This window comes from Serinus canaria, chromosome 1 (assembly GCF_022539315.1).
Source record: "Serinus canaria isolate serCan28SL12 chromosome 1, serCan2020, whole genome shotgun sequence".
Taxonomy (NCBI): domain Eukaryota; kingdom Metazoa; phylum Chordata; class Aves; order Passeriformes; family Fringillidae; genus Serinus; species Serinus canaria.
This window is the reverse complement of record NC_066313.1, coordinates 82,010,001-82,027,543: the sequence shown is the minus strand read 5'-3', so window position 1 is coordinate 82,027,543 and position 17,543 is coordinate 82,010,001. Positions and strand designations below refer to the sequence as shown.

The window sequence follows — 17,543 nt, the reverse complement described above, 5'->3', positions numbered from 1 at the left end:
ATCTAATCATTAATCTCAATTTTTTAAGTCAAAATATGTCAAAACTGCCTCTCTGTACGTAAGTAAATCTTGCTAGAGAAAAAATAATCCTGGACCAAAAGTTTACTCATTTTTACAAGAAATCAGTGGTGAATCAATATTATAGTACTGCCATTTGTATGAAATATATGACCAAGACCAGTTAAGAGAAATATGGAGAAACCTGTGGATTTAGAAACGTTATCATATCTTAGTACTAACATGCATTCTTATTCATTCTTTGCACAATAGATATTTATGCCTGTAACCGTGACAATAATATTCCATATATATTCATTTATATTCAAGCTCTTTTTAAAGACAAATACCCAACCTTAAATTATTAGTTTTAAATGAAAACACTAGATTCTGTAGCAAATTTTATAATTTCTGAACATCTACTCAACCCCGAGGAAAGAAAGCACCCATCTATGACATTCTGCAATAACACCTATTTCTGCTCAAATAGTGTGCCAAATTACTTGTTCTGATTTAATGTCAGTGGAGGAAGCCCTGGTATAAACAATCACGCCTTTGGGGAAGTCATGGAAGGCAACAGTTTGTCACTTTCTAATAAAATGCTATGCAATATAAAACATATACAAGATGATTATCTTAAACAGAAAGTGATTAAAAGTAACACTATATGGTGTCCAAGAAAATGCCTGTATTAGTTCACTTTTATCCCTATGATATGTGGGCTGTTTCTTGCTGGGGTAAAGTTGATTTTCTTCACAGGAGCTGGTAGAGAGCTGCATTTTGGATATGTGTTGAATATAGAGTTGATAATGTAGAGATGCTTTTGTCATTGCTGAGCAGGTCTTACACAGAGCCAAAGCCTTTCCTGCTTTTCCTACTGCCATGCTGATGAGCAGACTATGGATGCATGGGAGATTGTGAGCCAGGACAGCTGGCCCCAACAGACCAGAGGGATATTCCAGACTATATGACAACATGATCAGTGTATAAAGAGGGGGGAAGAAGGAGGGGCATTTGGAGTGGTAGGGTTTGCCTTCCCAAGTTCTGTATGCTGGAGCCCTGCTCTCCTGGAGATGGCTGAATGCCTGCTTGCCCATGGGAAGAAGTGAAGTAATTCCTTGTTATTTTTGGTTCCATGCAGCTTTCACTTTCCATATTAAACTGTATTTATCTCAGTCCATGAGTTTTCTAGCTTTTGTCCTTTCGATTTTTTTCTCTGATCCCTCTAGTGGGGAAGTGAACAGGCAGTTTCCTGGGGCTTGGATGCTGGCTGGGGTAAGCCACAACAGCACATTTACTAGAACAAACTAAGAAATTCAAGGTAAGGATATCTTATAATTCTTGTCTAGGATAGGCAATCTTATAATTCTAGTTCAGGATAGTCCTGAAATCCTGTGATTAAGTAACTGCATTAAGCTGACATCGATTCTTTCTATACATAATGCAGAGAGAGAGACAGAGACATAAGAAATCTAATTATTTTCTGTGAATAAATTACCAGATTACTTCATTCCCCTCTTCTATATTGAAAATCTGTAGGTTGATTCTAGATTCTGCAGAGATATTTGCTACTCTAAAGGTCTGTCAAAGGCTTTGAATGAACAATGTGCACAATTCACAATCTTTTCAGAGTCTATGAGTTTTCTTCTTTAGCTATATCACTGCTTGCTCTTTGTAAAGAAAACTGAATTTCTAAACCTTCATGCTGATATGGAACATTGGATTAACTGGTTCAAAGAGATCCTTGAATGATGCAAACAAAAATATACCCTTGATGCATGAGATGAAACAAACTATTGAATTTTCATGCCTTGGAAACTTGAGGAAAAAATAAAGCTGGAGAAAAGAACATGGAAATAGCAAGGAAGAGGGGCTGTATTATTTGTAGAGATGATGGACAGAGGACCCAGAAGAGGGTGTAATCCTATGAAATGAGGGTTGAAATGACTGCTAATTGAGTCTTGTTTTGAAATAACCTCTCACCTCAGAATATTAAGGCAAAAAGGGATAAAAAGGTATAACATCATGCCTAGCTAATATTTCTATCAGAATTGTACAAAAGAGAGAAGTCTGCCATACCTATATCATAAGTGGATGTTTTCCAAACTCTACATGCTGGAATGGTTCTGATGTTAAGAAAATCAGTTTTATATATCTCCAGAAAACTCCAAAAGGTAGTATTCAGTAACATTTGATAGCCCCTTTCAGTAAAATTTGAAAAGCAAATCTGCACTTGGTATGAATTTCGTGATTTTGCCTTGTTACAGAAGTGGACAGACACACAGAGAAATGAACAAACTCATGTTCTGTAAATCAGGGCCTTGAGTCTGGTTACATTAATAGAAAGGTGAGCCCTGCAGGAAGAGAGGATAGTGATCATTTTTATGTGCCAAGGCACTTATTTCTGTAATATTTTAGCTACATAAAACATGTCTACATGACTTAAGTAAAGAGATCTGGTCATGAGCCAGTAGAGAACCCAGAAGAAAATAAACCAAACTGCTTCTGTGGCCCAATAGGATCAAAGTCATTGTTTACCTACAGGCTGGACTAGGAACAAGCTTTCAGTCTTGCAAGGGTCAATCCAGTTCTCCAGCATCTCCCTCAGCAGGCTTTGCTGGCTCCATCCACTCCAGGTACATTGATAGCATTCCCAATGCACACCCTCATTCTTTGTGTCCTAAAGACGTTTTTGAGAACTGAGAGACGCTCACTTACATTCACAGTTTCAGAACATTTTCTGAAACCAAAGACGATGCCACCATTTGTATTTTCCCAGTTGTCTCAGTTATCTCTATTCTTGAGACTAATCAGACTGGGATTTTCTAGTAAACAAATGACATGAACCAAATCATGAAATTTTACCTTCCCAGTCTGAATTTTTTGTCAGCCCTATTAAAATAGTAGGTTAAGAAACCATTCAGAAATACAGGCATGCACTATGAACAGTAGAGCAAGCTGTAGTTTACATTACCTTTACAGGGAATTTTCTGTTCTAGCTAGCAGTTCCTCTGGAGAGTCTTTCATCCCTGACATCTCCTGTCTTTTTTCGCCCCACTTTTCTTCTCTGAATTTTTTCCTCTTTAAATCATGTCATCATATCTCCCTTCAAGGCTTCCCCCTACACTTTCAGTTTTTTCTTTCACTTTTGCCTTTGCTCTTGCTGAAGGAAGGCACCATCTGAGGCCCCAGAAAGGGCTGACTGGTTGTCATCCCTGTTTGTGTGTATTAGAGGTGCACATGAGTTCTAACACTTGTTAAAATTTTAAGACTTCATGGCTCTCTACCCCTCTGGTTGCCGTAGGCAGGGTAGAAGCTGAATGGCAGCATTCAATTAAGATAATTTAATGTTCTGTTCCCTCTCTCAAATAGAAAGGAAACACACCAACCCACAAAAAAAAAAAAATAGCATGCAAGGCAGGGCTAAGCATTTGTATTTGCCAGTCTTTCACAAATTGAACAAAATACAGTTCAAAATTAGGTTTAAAAGGCACAGAAATTTGCAAATGGCCATTTGGAAATTAGGTTTTGCATTCAGTGTTGAAAATATGACTGGTATTATTTAAAAAAATAGGATTCTGTGAAAAGGGAAGCCTGACAACATCTTTTAAAGCAGACAATCCTATCTAGTCCTTAGAACAGTGAGCAGCACCATCCAGTGGCAATTTTTTTCCTATTTCATTCTTAATTAAAGACAGTTTACATGCTGCTGAAGTACCACAGCACCTAAAAGGAGTGTTTTTTTTAAAACACACAAATTCAGAGCACAGCCAGCTTCTACCATGATAGATCTAACAATTAGGCTGGCAATAGTCAGTGTAAAATCAATATTCATTTTGGATTAATAAGACAAAATTGTTATTGTAACAGATCAAGCTGTGATCCAGCTGGGGATTTTGCTTGCTATTATATTGCATTTTTGTTTTTAATTGAAACCCATCCCTTCCTCATCCTATAGAGTTTTTCTTCCTTTAAGCTTTCTTCCCTTTGATGTAGTTAGGGCAGATAGAAATGACTAGTTTATCTTACTGGTGCTGGCTCTGTCCTTTTAGACCCTCCTCATTTTTGGCAGTGGCTCTACTGTACACAAGCAATAGAAATCCTGGCACCTTGGGGGTACTGATAAAATCCTCCTCATAAGGAGCAACTTGCAATGCTCCTGCACAGCAGATTGAAAGTAATTCTGAGCTTCTCAAAATGCATGGAGATCAAAATACACAGAGGTCACAGCCTCCTCCTCAATTAGGGAAAGGCATTAGGGAATTGTCTGTACTGCTTAATTGGTAGCTCAGTAGCAGCCTGTTCTCTCTGGAAGAATATACAGGGTACCACTTGGTGAATACTTCACTCTGGGAGACAGGATAGATGGATCTGTCCTGTGTCTGGATCTCCTTGTTCAATCCAGCCATCCAGCATCTACCTCCGGAAGCTTTACTGCACACCCTCAGTTTATGTCCTAAAACCTGTTCTCGTGGGGGTGGCAAGAGTGCCCTCATCAAAGTGCACACTTTCAGCTTGGTATGGGGGGAAATAGACTTTTGAATGGTAAAGGTGCTTTAGAGTTATGGGGACTCCAAACAAGATCCAAAACCATTTGTTGCCCAGGGCAGATGAGGTTAGACTGTTCCAGAGGAAGCTTGATTTCTATTTAAGGTAAGTTTTACTACTGGATTTTATGTTTAGGTTTCATTACCCTGATTTAGGTTCTGTACAACCCTCAGAGTCCCAGTACCTAAAACTTCTGGGTTCTTTTATTCCCTACCACTCCCAGACAGTGGGCCAGATAAGGGGACAATTTATTCTTGCCCAGGGAGGTATGCTTGGACTCTTATTAAGAAGATTAGAAGGTTTGTTCTGATAATCTGTCCCTAATTTTCTGATAAACCCTACAGCACTGTTTTAATTCCTCTTCACAACTTTTTTAACCATAAAACAAATGAAATCCATAGCAGCAGGAATATATTCTCTCTAACAAAAGGCCAGGGAGTGCATCAGCTACTCTGTCCGTTTTCACACGGTCTTTTCCAATAACTGCGATGGATTTTCTTCTGTTCCTTTGCTACCAATCTTTTGGGAGGACATATCTGGAGGTGGGAACATTTAATCCACACTCTTCTCAGTCTGTATCTAAAGACAGATCAATACAAGAATGGATGGGAAGTAAGAAGCCATGCTGACTATGCTGATCACTTCTGTGATCAGTCACATTTCTGTTACTTCCTTTATCAGAAAAAAATATCCCTTAAGATCGGCCTATTTCTATCACTTAATGTTATGCTTCCTAATAGCCAAGGACTCTTGCTTCTCTTTTCCTATTGCCTCTCTAAAGCATAATTATTTGATAAAAAATCTGGACTGTGTGAGTGTAGACTGCAGTAATAACCCCTTATTCCAGCTGTAAAAATGTTTCCTGCTAGTAAACACTGGTTCAACCAGCCTGTAATGACAGAAAAATGTCCAGACTAAAATTACTTAAAAGTTTTGTTCTCTGGAACTAATTTCTGCTGGTTAGATGCTATTAAAAATCACTCTGATATGAGTTAAAGAAATTAAGCTTAGGGGATGTTTATTCATAATTTAAGTTAGTTAATAATAGAAAAGTAATATGGAGAGAAACTGACACACTCCATTTCCACTAAAGTAATTTAAATTGTGATTATAAGCCCATACTTCATGTTAGAAAGAAACTAGAGCTTTTAAGGCCAGATCTTGCACTTTCAAGTATATGTGTTTTAAGAAGAAATACAGACATGTAAATGTCATTTAAGATGTCAGATCATTAAAATGCCACTTAAAAGATCCTCAAGCTCGTTCTTAGTGCTAATTATGAGACAGCGTATGAAGCTAAATAATATAATTTTTGATAACTCCTATGGAGAGTCTCATACAATTTCTGATACTTGCTTTTCTGCTCTTCTTTCTGATACACTTTTCTTCTATTTGATATGCTATTGGTATCTCTTATTTTTTCTTCAAAATTTTAAATTAACTTTGTATAATAAATGTTATTTAGCCCTTTCTCCTGATTAAATGTAACATTTTACAAAATAGCTTTTAAAAGGCAATTACTTTCACATTTACTTCTGCTCACTCAAGTATCATAAACAGCTAACACTGCATTTTAACACACAACACAAAACAAATATATTATTAGGGGAAAGTGTTGGACAAGGGCACACATTAAGTAATTTCAATTAATGAGCTCTATCCTTTAATAATTGATGTCTAGCATTCCTCCTTACATATTTCTAATTAATGCAGCTCCAACATAGCTACAAATATGCAGTTAAATACAAATAAGAGCTTTATAAATTTTAAAAAAAACCTTTTATGCATACCAGCAAAACTTTAATATTTTAACAGATATTTTAAGATATAGATGGACAGATAGGTTTCTCTTCAGCATAACCAGTGTATTATCCCATTTTGTCTAGACAAAAACAGGGAAAAGGTAAGAAAGCAAAGGTATCTAACTGTATTTATCTAAAGTCTAACTAATCTGTCTAACTGATAGCTAACAATGAGATTTTTTGAGCACTATTTTTCCTTGACCATGCCTTATGACCAGAAATGATACCTCATTCAGTTAGTGAGCTACAAATAATCACTTTAGTCACATAGGAAAATGCTTTTCTGGAAGAAATTATGGAAATCAAAAAAGGTAAAGGATCAAATACTATCAGCTGAAAGAACACAGATATTTATAGGAGCAGGGGTTTATAAAAATAAAATTTTCCAGCTTTTTTTTTTTTTTTCTTGTTTACAGTCAAGTGAGTATATGCATTTTGAGGATCAAAATTAGAAAAACCTGTCTGAAAATGCATCAACATCAGTGTAAACTCTGCACATCCATCTTTTACACCAGATGTCCCTGTAGACCAATGTGGAAACATACTTGTAACCCATTTTAACCAGTGTTTCCACAGTTATCTTGGAGGGTCAGACAGAAGAGCTGAGATCAACAAAAGGAAATCTGCCACTCTCTCTCTTTCTTTCTCTCTTTCTTATTTTAACATGTAGTTTTTTGAATTTCCTATGCAGTTCATATTTTCAAGAACAAAATTACATACTTTGTGTTTTTAACAAGTCTATAAAATAGTATAGATTAGATCAAAGCAAAAGCACCACAAGAAGCTGGATGTTTTTCTCCTTTGGGACAAGGGGAGGGAACAGGAGACTGAAATGCTGAGAGGGAACAGATTGATATTTGAAAAAAATAATTTTCAAGAGAATTAACATCTAATGAAAGAACAGACAATTGCATAAAGGTAAAAAAAAGAAAATATCCCATAAACTCCAAACAAAAACTAAGACATGATCAAGGGAGTCAAAAGCAATATAAAAAAATTCAGAGGTAGAGTAGCAGAATCGTGAAGTAAGAAAATATTCATATTTTAGTTAAGCCTGGAAATCATTGGAAATTAAAGAGGAAAAGGGGCATTTTATTCTATGAGGAACATATGTGTATTTCATAATATGGAATAAGTTTCAAAAGAAACAATGCTGAAAATCAATGCCTGAAGAAATGAAGTTCAACGGCTTGTTTTCTGAAGAACAGCACATCCTGAGGCCTCCACTGACAGGGAGGGGTGCTTAATTTAGATATTTGATGCTAACATGGAGGCAAACAGCTGCCTCAAAGTAGGTTTTACCCTGTATGTTTACAGTGGTAAAAGTCTGGAGAAGACAATTGCTTACAGTAAATGCATTTCAGTTTCCAGCTGGAACCTCTTACTTGACAATATTCTCCCATCATTCTGTATCTGCAGGAAGCAAAAGCTCTTGCAGCCTCTTTTGCACAGTTCCTAGTGACTAAGGTAGCAAAGGGCAAGAGGAGAAGGGCAAGAAAAGATTAAAATATGAGGACAGTGGGGATGAGGAGGCTGTGGGCAAGATCTACCATTCATGCTTGGGAAAAAAGGGCTGTGCAGGAGGAAAGAGAGGCTCTTGTGATGTGTAACAGATAAAATGCTTCCTTTTTCTTCATTTGTAAAGAAAATATGTGAAAATATAGCTCTAAAACTGGTTAGGGTGTCCACAGTGTCTGAATTTGAAGCTGTATTGCAAATAATAATTAATAAAATACGGGAAAACAATAAAGACTGATAAAAGATGGGGAGCAGCAACACCAAAAAGTTAAAATCTATCTCTCTAAAAAATTAAAGAGATAGTTTCTGCAGTAGCATTGATTTCTCCAACAGTGATAACAGCTAAAGGGATAGAGAGTGAAATGTGTTGAGAAAGCAGGACTTCAGGCACTGAAGTTAAAAATACTGAATATGATGAAAGCCAGTATTACATATTCCGACAATATTAACATCCATTGCTTGCAAGAAATCCACAAGGGAACCATAGAACTTAAAAACAATGTGTTTAGCATTTACTCTTGTTGTAGCATTTGTCATTTCTATAGATGCTATGGAGAAAATAGCTAATATTATGATGCAATATGTGGCTTTCCACACTCTAAATTTCAAAAAAGTTTACTTATGAGAATCTATTTCTACTTTTAAATTTGCAGAAATAATTTTTCAGCCAGCAATAGAAATCTTTCCTTGATATTCTCACAGAAACAGTAATTTAATGGGTTGTTTTAAGTCTTTTTCTTAAAAGTAACAGGAAAACTAAGGCTTTCCCTGACTCTGCGTTTCAGTTTCAAGTCTTTATTTCCACTTCCACATTCATTTTTCCAAAGCAGATTTTCAGGATGCAAACACAAAACCCCCCTTTACATACATTTTAAAACCAGATGTTTTTGCAACTGCTAAAAGGTTGCATAGGTGGGGTTGGGGGTTTAGGGGTGGGGATTTTGATTGGTTCAGCTTCTTTGAAAAAATAAGTTGCATTTAAAAGTATTTAGACTATTTTGGGCTGTGCTCCATGCCTGCAGATATTTATAGAAAAATTTAATCCAATCCCCCTCTGCATTTAATATGAGGTCTCCTTGCTCATTTATAATGTACACAGAGATATTTGTAGGTGTAGAAAGAAATAATAATTGCTGAACAACATAATCTAAATGTCTAAAGCATCTGCTGTGCTGTGTGCATTCATTATTGGTATTTGATTAGGTGAAGTTTTACAGCCTTACCATTTCAATGGGGAACGGGATGAAAGGCTCAAAATATGCAATGGGTGGGGAAGAAGAATGAGCATGCTGGACATATATACTGTGGAGTAGACTTGATTTAATGCATTTCTTAGTTTCATACTAATGTAAATCAGGCATGATACGACTCAGAGAATTGACAGTGTGGATGCTCATATGAATTAAAAATATTTTTTTTAAAAAGCATTCCTCTCCATTTGCAATTCATTTTAAGATAACAGTGTTTTCAGTTCAAAGAATTCAGTTGGAGTTCTATGTTATTTATGATATGTTTTCTATTCTTAGTGTAATGCAATGCATTTTTATTTGATTTAGTGCCTCAAGGTTTTGTAATGTTGTTGCAATATATGTTAAAAGTTCCCTGTCCCTTGATTTCATATTAATTCAAGCTCAATACAGTTAAAGGATGCCTAAAAGTCACTTATTAAAATATATGTTCATTTTAACCTGTTGAAAGTACACTAAATTCATAATTTGAGGTACCTTAGTGAAGGTAATTTTTTTTTTTTTTACTTTGTAAAATAATTAACTTAAAAACAAAATTTCCACACCTTTCACAATTCTGTCCTGTTTTTACTCTCACAACAAAACTAGAATTCTGTTGAAATATTAAAAAACCTATAGAGCCTAATGGAAAAATACACAAGATCATTGTAACATTAAAAGTACTTGGCAGAATCACTTACAATGCAGAACAATTTCCCCACGTGTATCTTATTCATATCATTAGCAACACTGATGATGCATGAAGTTATTTACACATTCTAAAATTACATCAAAGCCCAAGACTGAAAATTCTTCTTGTGCTCCACTTACAGCTTAAGGAAAAAAATAAAATCCAAGTTCAAAACTGACTTACTTCCAATATGATCAGCACGTAGACACCTACTAAGATGATGGATGCAACTGTTACTTGTGCCTCTATATTTGCATGAAGGTACTGATGCTTCATGGAGAGAGGAACACTTCCAGACTCCTGCAGGAAAGCTTGAATGTTTATGAAGATGGTGCCTCTGGTGAAAGAAGAAGAAGAAGTTTTGTTTATTCCTGGAATGAAATACCTTTTGTTTTATTTGTGCACAATTTATATTGCTTACTTTTTATATCTTTACAAAAGTAGGCAACTCCTCAAATATCTTCAAACAAACTCTATCCTTCTAAAAAGTATTGTTTAGAAATTAACTCAAGTACAAACCAGTCTTGTAAATACTTTCAAAGGGCAACAAGAAGTGATCCTCTCCTGCCCTTCTGAAACATGCAGTGATAATTATTTTAAAACATTATCTTAGTCAACTCTATAAAAACTGCTCCTTCAATGTATCATTTTTGAGTCTCTTAGCCAACCTGTTTGGTATCTGGAAGGTTCTGGTTGTGATGATCTGATGATTTCTTATTGAACTTAAGGGTAGAGACCAGTTGTATACCACCTGCAAGAGAGTCATTCAGCAATATTAGCAGAAGTCAGTGATAGTGATATATCTCTGATATAGGGTTTTATTCCTATTTTTCTCTCTTCTGACCATTTTATGGGGTTCTGTGGGTCAGGAATAAAATCAGCCTAAAGCAATTCCCCCTGATTAGGTTTGTTATGGGTGCTCAGGTTTAATCAACTAACTCATCCTCATACCTTCACTCAATCAATGAAGTAAGAGATGCCTCCAGGATGTCCACCAAAACATATTTTGCATTGAATATAGAGAATAAAATTTTGATGCAGGAAGCCCAGAGAAGCCTTATAAAGGCAAAAGAAAATGCAATTTCAATTACAGTAAGTTTTCTAATGCTGAAAGTGAAACACTTTGCTGCAAGAAGCATGGCCACTTGATCCACACAGTGGTGATGGAAATAAATGATAAAACACATCTCAGAAAAAGTGAAAGAGAATTTAAAGACCATCACCTGCTGCTGGTGCCTCCTCCTTGATCCTGCGTCTTCGCTCTGGCTGATTTGTACAATGATGTATTCCTCTGTTTGCTCACCAACAACTTCTGCCCCAAATGGGCCTCCTATGTCTAACTTCAACAGAGCAGAATCATGAAAGTCAGTCAGATTCATAGCTATTAATAAAGTTGTTAAGGTGCAAATTTCCAGTAAAAATAGTATAGGCTGTACAAATAGGAAATAAATTAGTCAATTTATATTGAAAAAATACATTCTTCAGCTAAATTTCAGGAATTTTGAAAAAAACAAAACCAATGCCTACTTCCTCACCAAGTAGTACTGTTTTGACCAAGTTTCCTAGTAAAACAAGAGTTAAAAGTTCATAACAAATATATCTTCCCTAGTGACTTTTGGGATTACCATTGCTTTCACCTGATGTATCAAAGCTCCAAAATAGCATACAGAAATACACAGAGACACAGAGAAGAAGTACTTACTCTGTAAGTACTTGTACTAATGAAAGGCTACACCATTAGCTCAGCAATTTAAACATCACAGAACTTGTACTGGTAAAAACAGTATAGAAACTGCAGAGGATTTTGCCTGATCTTTTGCTTTTTGGTCAAAGTTTTGCTCACAATGTTACAAATATCCGAAAGATATTTTCAACCTCCTTTCAGCTGAAGTACTCACAGACTCTATCACACTCAGCTCCCTCATCTGCTTCTTTTTTCTTGAGATATCTCACATAAAGTATGGTCAAACTACACTCTTAGTCTAGTATAATTGAATGAGCAGCCAACCATGATCCACAAATCCATTGGAAGTCTGGTTCTATTAGTTCCAATACATCTAGGGCTTTTTAAACCTAGTGTTGTAACAGTCCACTTCTGGCATGGTTGAAAGAAGCATCCCTGTGGCTTGGTGGGTGGGGAAGGGAGGGGATGAGGAAAGCCCAGGCTTTTAAACCCTTCACAGTTTGTTTGTTACTGTAATAGAGCAATATTTTAATTGTCTTGCTCCTGTCCGTGATAGGTAGAAAGCTAAGGCAAAACCAACAAAACAAAAATAAGCTAACAAACAAAAATAACTCCTTAGTTTGATACATACATGTTCCATTGAAATCATGAGACTTAATCACCTGCTTGAACATCTTATAGCTTTAACACATAATATTTTATTGAGCATACTACAAAGAGAGAGTAAAATGTACCAGAACATATACCCACCAGCCCTCAAAACTAAGAGACTTTGACAGGAAAAGAAAAAACTCAGAATAGTTAGAGGACTCAGGACAGTGCTGTGCTCTATCCTGTTTCCAGTGACCCCCAGGGAAGATCATCCATGTTAAGTCAGGGTCTAATGGGGAAAAATTTGGGAGATTATGAGGTTCTTCAGGATCCAGAAAATAGTAATCTCTCACAGTAACCAAAAAAAAAAAAAACCCCAAAAAAAACCCCACCTAAATCTGGTACCAGGTGGGCAGCCAATGCATTCAAAGTAATAAAAATGTCACCCTTCTTAGCAAGACAAGCTGAGCAAACACCACCAGTGACACTCACATGCCATTAATTAAAGATTTAAGCTCCCAAGCTTAAGCTTTGCTTAAATGAATCACACAGGAAAGGATAAAAAAATTATCACACATGTAACAAATCAGGAGACAAGTCCAGTCTGAAGAATTTACCCTCACAACCTTTAGCAAACATCAACAGAAATGGCAACAGTTCTCTTCTGTTTCTGAAAGTTTCAAACACAACTTGGCATCACAGTTTTTTTGGTCACTAGTTGATATATAATAGGTGTTTCAAAAGGACCTATAGCCATATCTTTAACTAGAGGCATTAATTAAACCTTCTAAAAGGTCTGCTCACCTGAAGTCATTAACCCTACAATTTGGGACAACTTTTAATAGTCAGTTTTTCACTAGGCATGTAACCACTTATGTCTTGAAAAGATTCAGGTGCATATAATTATGGCAGCTTCCTTTTAAGCAATACTTTTAAAATAAATCCTGTAATTACCTAGATGACACATTCAGGAGCTATTAGAAAGGATGTCTAAAATTAAACCTTATTTTCAAGAAGAGTGGCTCCTTTCTTCTTTTCTTCTACAGATAAGGATACTTTTTCCATTCTATTCTGTGCACTTATAAAACCATTATAAAGAGCCATAGGAAAAAAAAAAAGAAAGGATCTCCTTTGATTGCAAGTGCAACAGAACATCATTCACCAGTCTGCACTGAGGCTCTTAAATCCCATCAGAGTTATCTTTTTCCAAGCAATATTTAGGGACTCTGTCATAATTGCATTGTAAGACTGCAGCAGATGACAGCCTTTATAAAAGTTGGAATCATAATAAACCAGAAGAAAATTTCAGACATGCTTCCATGAAAAAAATATTATTTTTTTTATCAAGCTGCGCTTCAGAATATCTTTGTTTTGCCTTACCTTGTTTTTATATTTTCCTTAAATTGCCAGAATGTGGTTTCCTCTAAATTTTAATAATTGAGATATGGACAACTTTTGGGAAAACTCTCTTTTTACTTGTAATATTCCCTTTTATTCTACAGTTTAAGCATGCTTTTCTTTTCCTGAACTTTTCTTTTGTAATGTGTCCTCCAGTGTGCCCCTTTAAAGTAAAAAAAAATCTCCCTGGGGAGTTTTACAAGCAGAGCTGATATTTTTTATTTCACTTCAGCTAAACTGCTTCATTTTGATATAGTTCTATTCTTGAAATCGCATTATTGCTGTGAATTAGCCCGTCAAGGGATTTGGGTTTGTGCTTGCTCTATGAAGCATCACACTGTGGCTGTCTGTATTTACACCTGGCACCAGAGCAGGTCTGCTGCTCCCAGCTGAACCAAGAGCTGTGTTTCCTGATCCTGGTTTTCTGAAGAGGTTTTTAGGAGTATGTGAAAGACACCTCGTGTTACTTTATTTTTATGTGGCTTATGTAGACAACACAATGGAATGGGATGCAGTGGCTGAACATTTAAACTGGTATTCACTCACCACAATTCCTGCTCCTGTACTTTGGACACCTGCATCTGATAGTTGCTTCCCTAAAATCAGTGATGAAAGGGTGCTTGTAAGATGGAATTCATGGCTTCATTTTGGACTACCACATTAAGATGAGAATAACTGCTCTTGAGGAACATCCATTCTCTCTTTTAACTATAAAGAGAGCCTAGGATGACTAACTCAGGAGTAGCTGAGTCAGTCCCCAAAATACTGAGTCCCTGCTCTACCCACCATCATGCAATTATTTCAATATGTACAGAGGCAGCCAAAAAACCCTGTTTGACAGAGATTCTCAGTTTTATTTGCACACAGATGGATAACTTTATGCTTTCTTTAATATCTATTTGTATATCCTATTCTGTATACTGTAGAATGGACCTTGAGAATGTTATGTCTATGGATTATTTTTCAGCACCATTCATCCCGATTTATGACCAGGTCACTTATGCTAGTTTCTCTAGGATATCACCATTTTAAAGAAGGTCTTTTCCCTGGATCTTAGCATCCATTTTTGCATATTGTCCTTCACTGGTATTATTTCTGCATTAGTATCTTGTTTTTATTTCCTATCCCTCTTCTCATCGCTGGTGAGGATTTTTCTATATCATCCCTTCATAACATAACAAGTTAAACCACACACTTCTCTGTCCCTGTTGGTTTCCCTATCTGATGAATGCTCTATAAACTTTCTATTTTCCTCCTTTTTTGATCCATTATTGTCCATTATTGTCTGCAGTGAATACATCCTTTCTCTCTGCTCCATCAGTTTGAGAAGTTCTGTAACAAACTAATTTCTACAGCATTTTATCAGTTGTGTCTTGAGATTCTGTTTCTTGGCTGCCTCTGCACGTGGTCCTGGTCTTCATCCATCTATTTAACAGCTTGAACATTGCCTGCAGGCCTAAATGCTTAGTACATTTCCAAGAACATCAAAAACAGAAATGATTTTTAAATGCTTTCTGCAAGGAAAAATTGTGGAGGAGAGTCCGCCAGTACAAAACTAGAGTTACAAAATAAGAAAATATTCAAAGGGGGAAAAGAATTAAAGGGATTAGAGAGGTTTTGTAATTAATTACTTTAATTTATGGTCCCTGGAGAAGAACCTTCAAGGAAGCTGAAAATTCTGCTAAAATATAACTATATTTTTTGCCTCACAATCCTTCTTTCTATATATATATATATCTTGCTCAGGGAGTGGGAAATGTTGTTTTCCATGTCACTAATGGTCATGGCATAACTGCAAGTTTTCTAGTGACCTTCCCTTGCTCCATGATGAACAGTTGCACCAATAACACAAATTCATGAATAAATCATTCAAACTCATACAACTTCAGCAATTAATTTGATAATAAGGAGTCTTAAGTCTGCTTGTCCTAGAGACTCCTCATTCATATGTGGAATTTTTCTAAATAGTTCCACTGAATCCAAAGAAAAGAAAAATCTAGCCTATGATTTAAAATTCAGTATTTTTACTATTGAGAAACATCTTCTACTTTTTGAATTTGAGACCTTAATCCTGGACTGGGAGTGATAAAATCTCTCATGGAGAGAATGGAAATACCTCCATGAAAATGGCCCCTGTCTAGTCAATTTGATATCTCTGGTTTTGTTCAATTTGGAATAAGCAGATACACATTTAGGTGTGACTTCACGTTATGTACTTTTATTGAGTTTTATTTTGAACATAAAGAGCAAGTAAGAAACTCTCTATGCTGGCTGTTGTGAAAATATTTAATTTTCAAAATGTCATCCTTTGCTCCAAAAATTTAACTGGGGAGATATCAAACACCTAAACAATCAGATAATCAGATAAGGACTGAAAGACTTTAAAACATATTTACAAAAATGCAAGATCCTTGGCCAGACTCAGGAAGAATTCACAGTCCACTCCCCAGGTAATTTCTTACAATCAGTCCAAAAAAGCAAAATGAAATTGCTTTGCTCACACTGATCTAACCTTTCCTCACCTATAACATGACTGGGTGCAAGTACAAATGTTGAGGGAAGAAAAGGTTGTTACTGAGGGACAGAGTAAAGATGGAAACTCACACTTCAGCAAGGTAGGTGTGAGATCCATTGCACAGAAATTAGCTGAAGACTTACAATTTTTTGAAAAAGAAAATATTTCTACTATTGAGAAGTATAGATATAGCTATAACTGTGTGAGATACAGTGAAAGAAAGCAGTGCATCAGGGAGACCGACATTTCTCTAAATTCCTTAAAAGCATGATGAATCCTAATTATATTTTAATTTCATAAAACCTAGTTCAAGTCAAAAAGTGACTGTCTAGTTCTGCTTCAGTTGTCCATTCCCTACTGCTGGACAAAAGCTTAAAATTTGCTTAGATCAGGGCAGTAGTTATTAGAAACAAAAGAATGAACACAAAGTATATTTAGTACTTCTGAAGTTTTTCAAGTTTGAAAATGTATGTAAGTTGTGAAGAACAAGAATATTTTTCAGTCACTCTTTGATCACCCAGTTAATGGGGAGACATTTCCTGAAGGTCTGAATGGCCAAAGAGTTAAGAAAAAATAAGAATGTTCATGTCTTACAATAGGTACATGTAATTAAACAAGGAAATGCTGGAATTTATTCAAACTCTACATCTCGTTTTCTATCATCTTAATAATTAAAAATGTTCCCCTCTTAACATACAGCCTTTGAACAAAAGATCTGAAAATGCTTCACACACATTTTACATCAACAGTGATAGTGAATCTTGCTTCCTGCAGAAAGAGTCCTCAAGTCAGGCTTCAGTATAAACTTACTTCTTTTTGGTATTATAGAGTTGACTGTTAGAATTTAAAAACTAATAAAGCTCAAGAATTTGTGTTCAAAGAGAGACATTACCAATAATTTTAAAAGATATACTAAAATCACTGAATTTATGTTGGGTGCCTATATGGAAATCACTATTAAAAAAAAAAGCCCAAACCAACCACACACAAAATTACAGATTCAGAAAGCTTGTATTAATTCACAGGAGGCAAGCTGTTGCTTCCAGAATCTGCAGCTAGCACACCTCAGTGTTACATGCCAGGTTTGTATGCACAGGTTTGTATGGACAAAGCCATGGGAGATACATATGGGCCAATAAGGAAGGTAATGGGAAGAAAAACTGCTAGAACAAAACCAAACCAGAGATACAGGTATAGCAACACAAACAGAGATCTCATCTGAAAAGCAGGTCACCTCCACACCAGCTAATGAAGGCCTCTCCCAGCACCAGAAAAGGAAAGTCCTGCCCCTAAGCAAACCTGAGATTTCATGGGCATGGCAGAAAAAACAAAAAAATCTGGGTGACACCATAATGACAAAGGACATGAAGTCCAAAAGTAATCACTCAATTTGTTTTTTAAAAATATTTCACTCTCTTTTTTTGACTTTTCTAGTGTATGGAGATACATTGTATGTGTGAGCACACACTCCTAGCACAACAGTGTGCTTGGGCATTTCTGGAAATAAACAGAACTGAGAGAAAGGAGTTAAAAAAAAAAATAGTCCTTAGTACCTATTCAACACTTCTAAACA

The 17,543-nt window shown here is 36.0% G+C and overlaps 1 protein-coding gene across 5 annotated transcripts in view; it reads right to left on the bottom strand.

Annotated features, from left to right (window-relative positions):
* Window positions 1-17,543, bottom strand: part of OCA2 (OCA2 melanosomal transmembrane protein) — a 183,982-nt gene that overhangs the window by 113,035 nt on the left and 53,404 nt on the right. For all 5 annotated transcript variants that reach the window (XM_050979330.1, XM_050979327.1, XM_009085383.4 and 2 more), the window contains 3 exons: window positions 11,006-11,163; window positions 10,451-10,533; window positions 9,966-10,119 (listed from right to left, as the gene is read on the bottom strand). In XM_050979330.1, coding sequence (XP_050835287.1) covers window positions 9,966-10,119; window positions 10,451-10,533; window positions 11,006-11,163 — 395 coding nt within the window. The remainder of the gene's footprint in view (window positions 1-9,965; window positions 10,120-10,450; window positions 10,534-11,005; window positions 11,164-17,543) is intronic.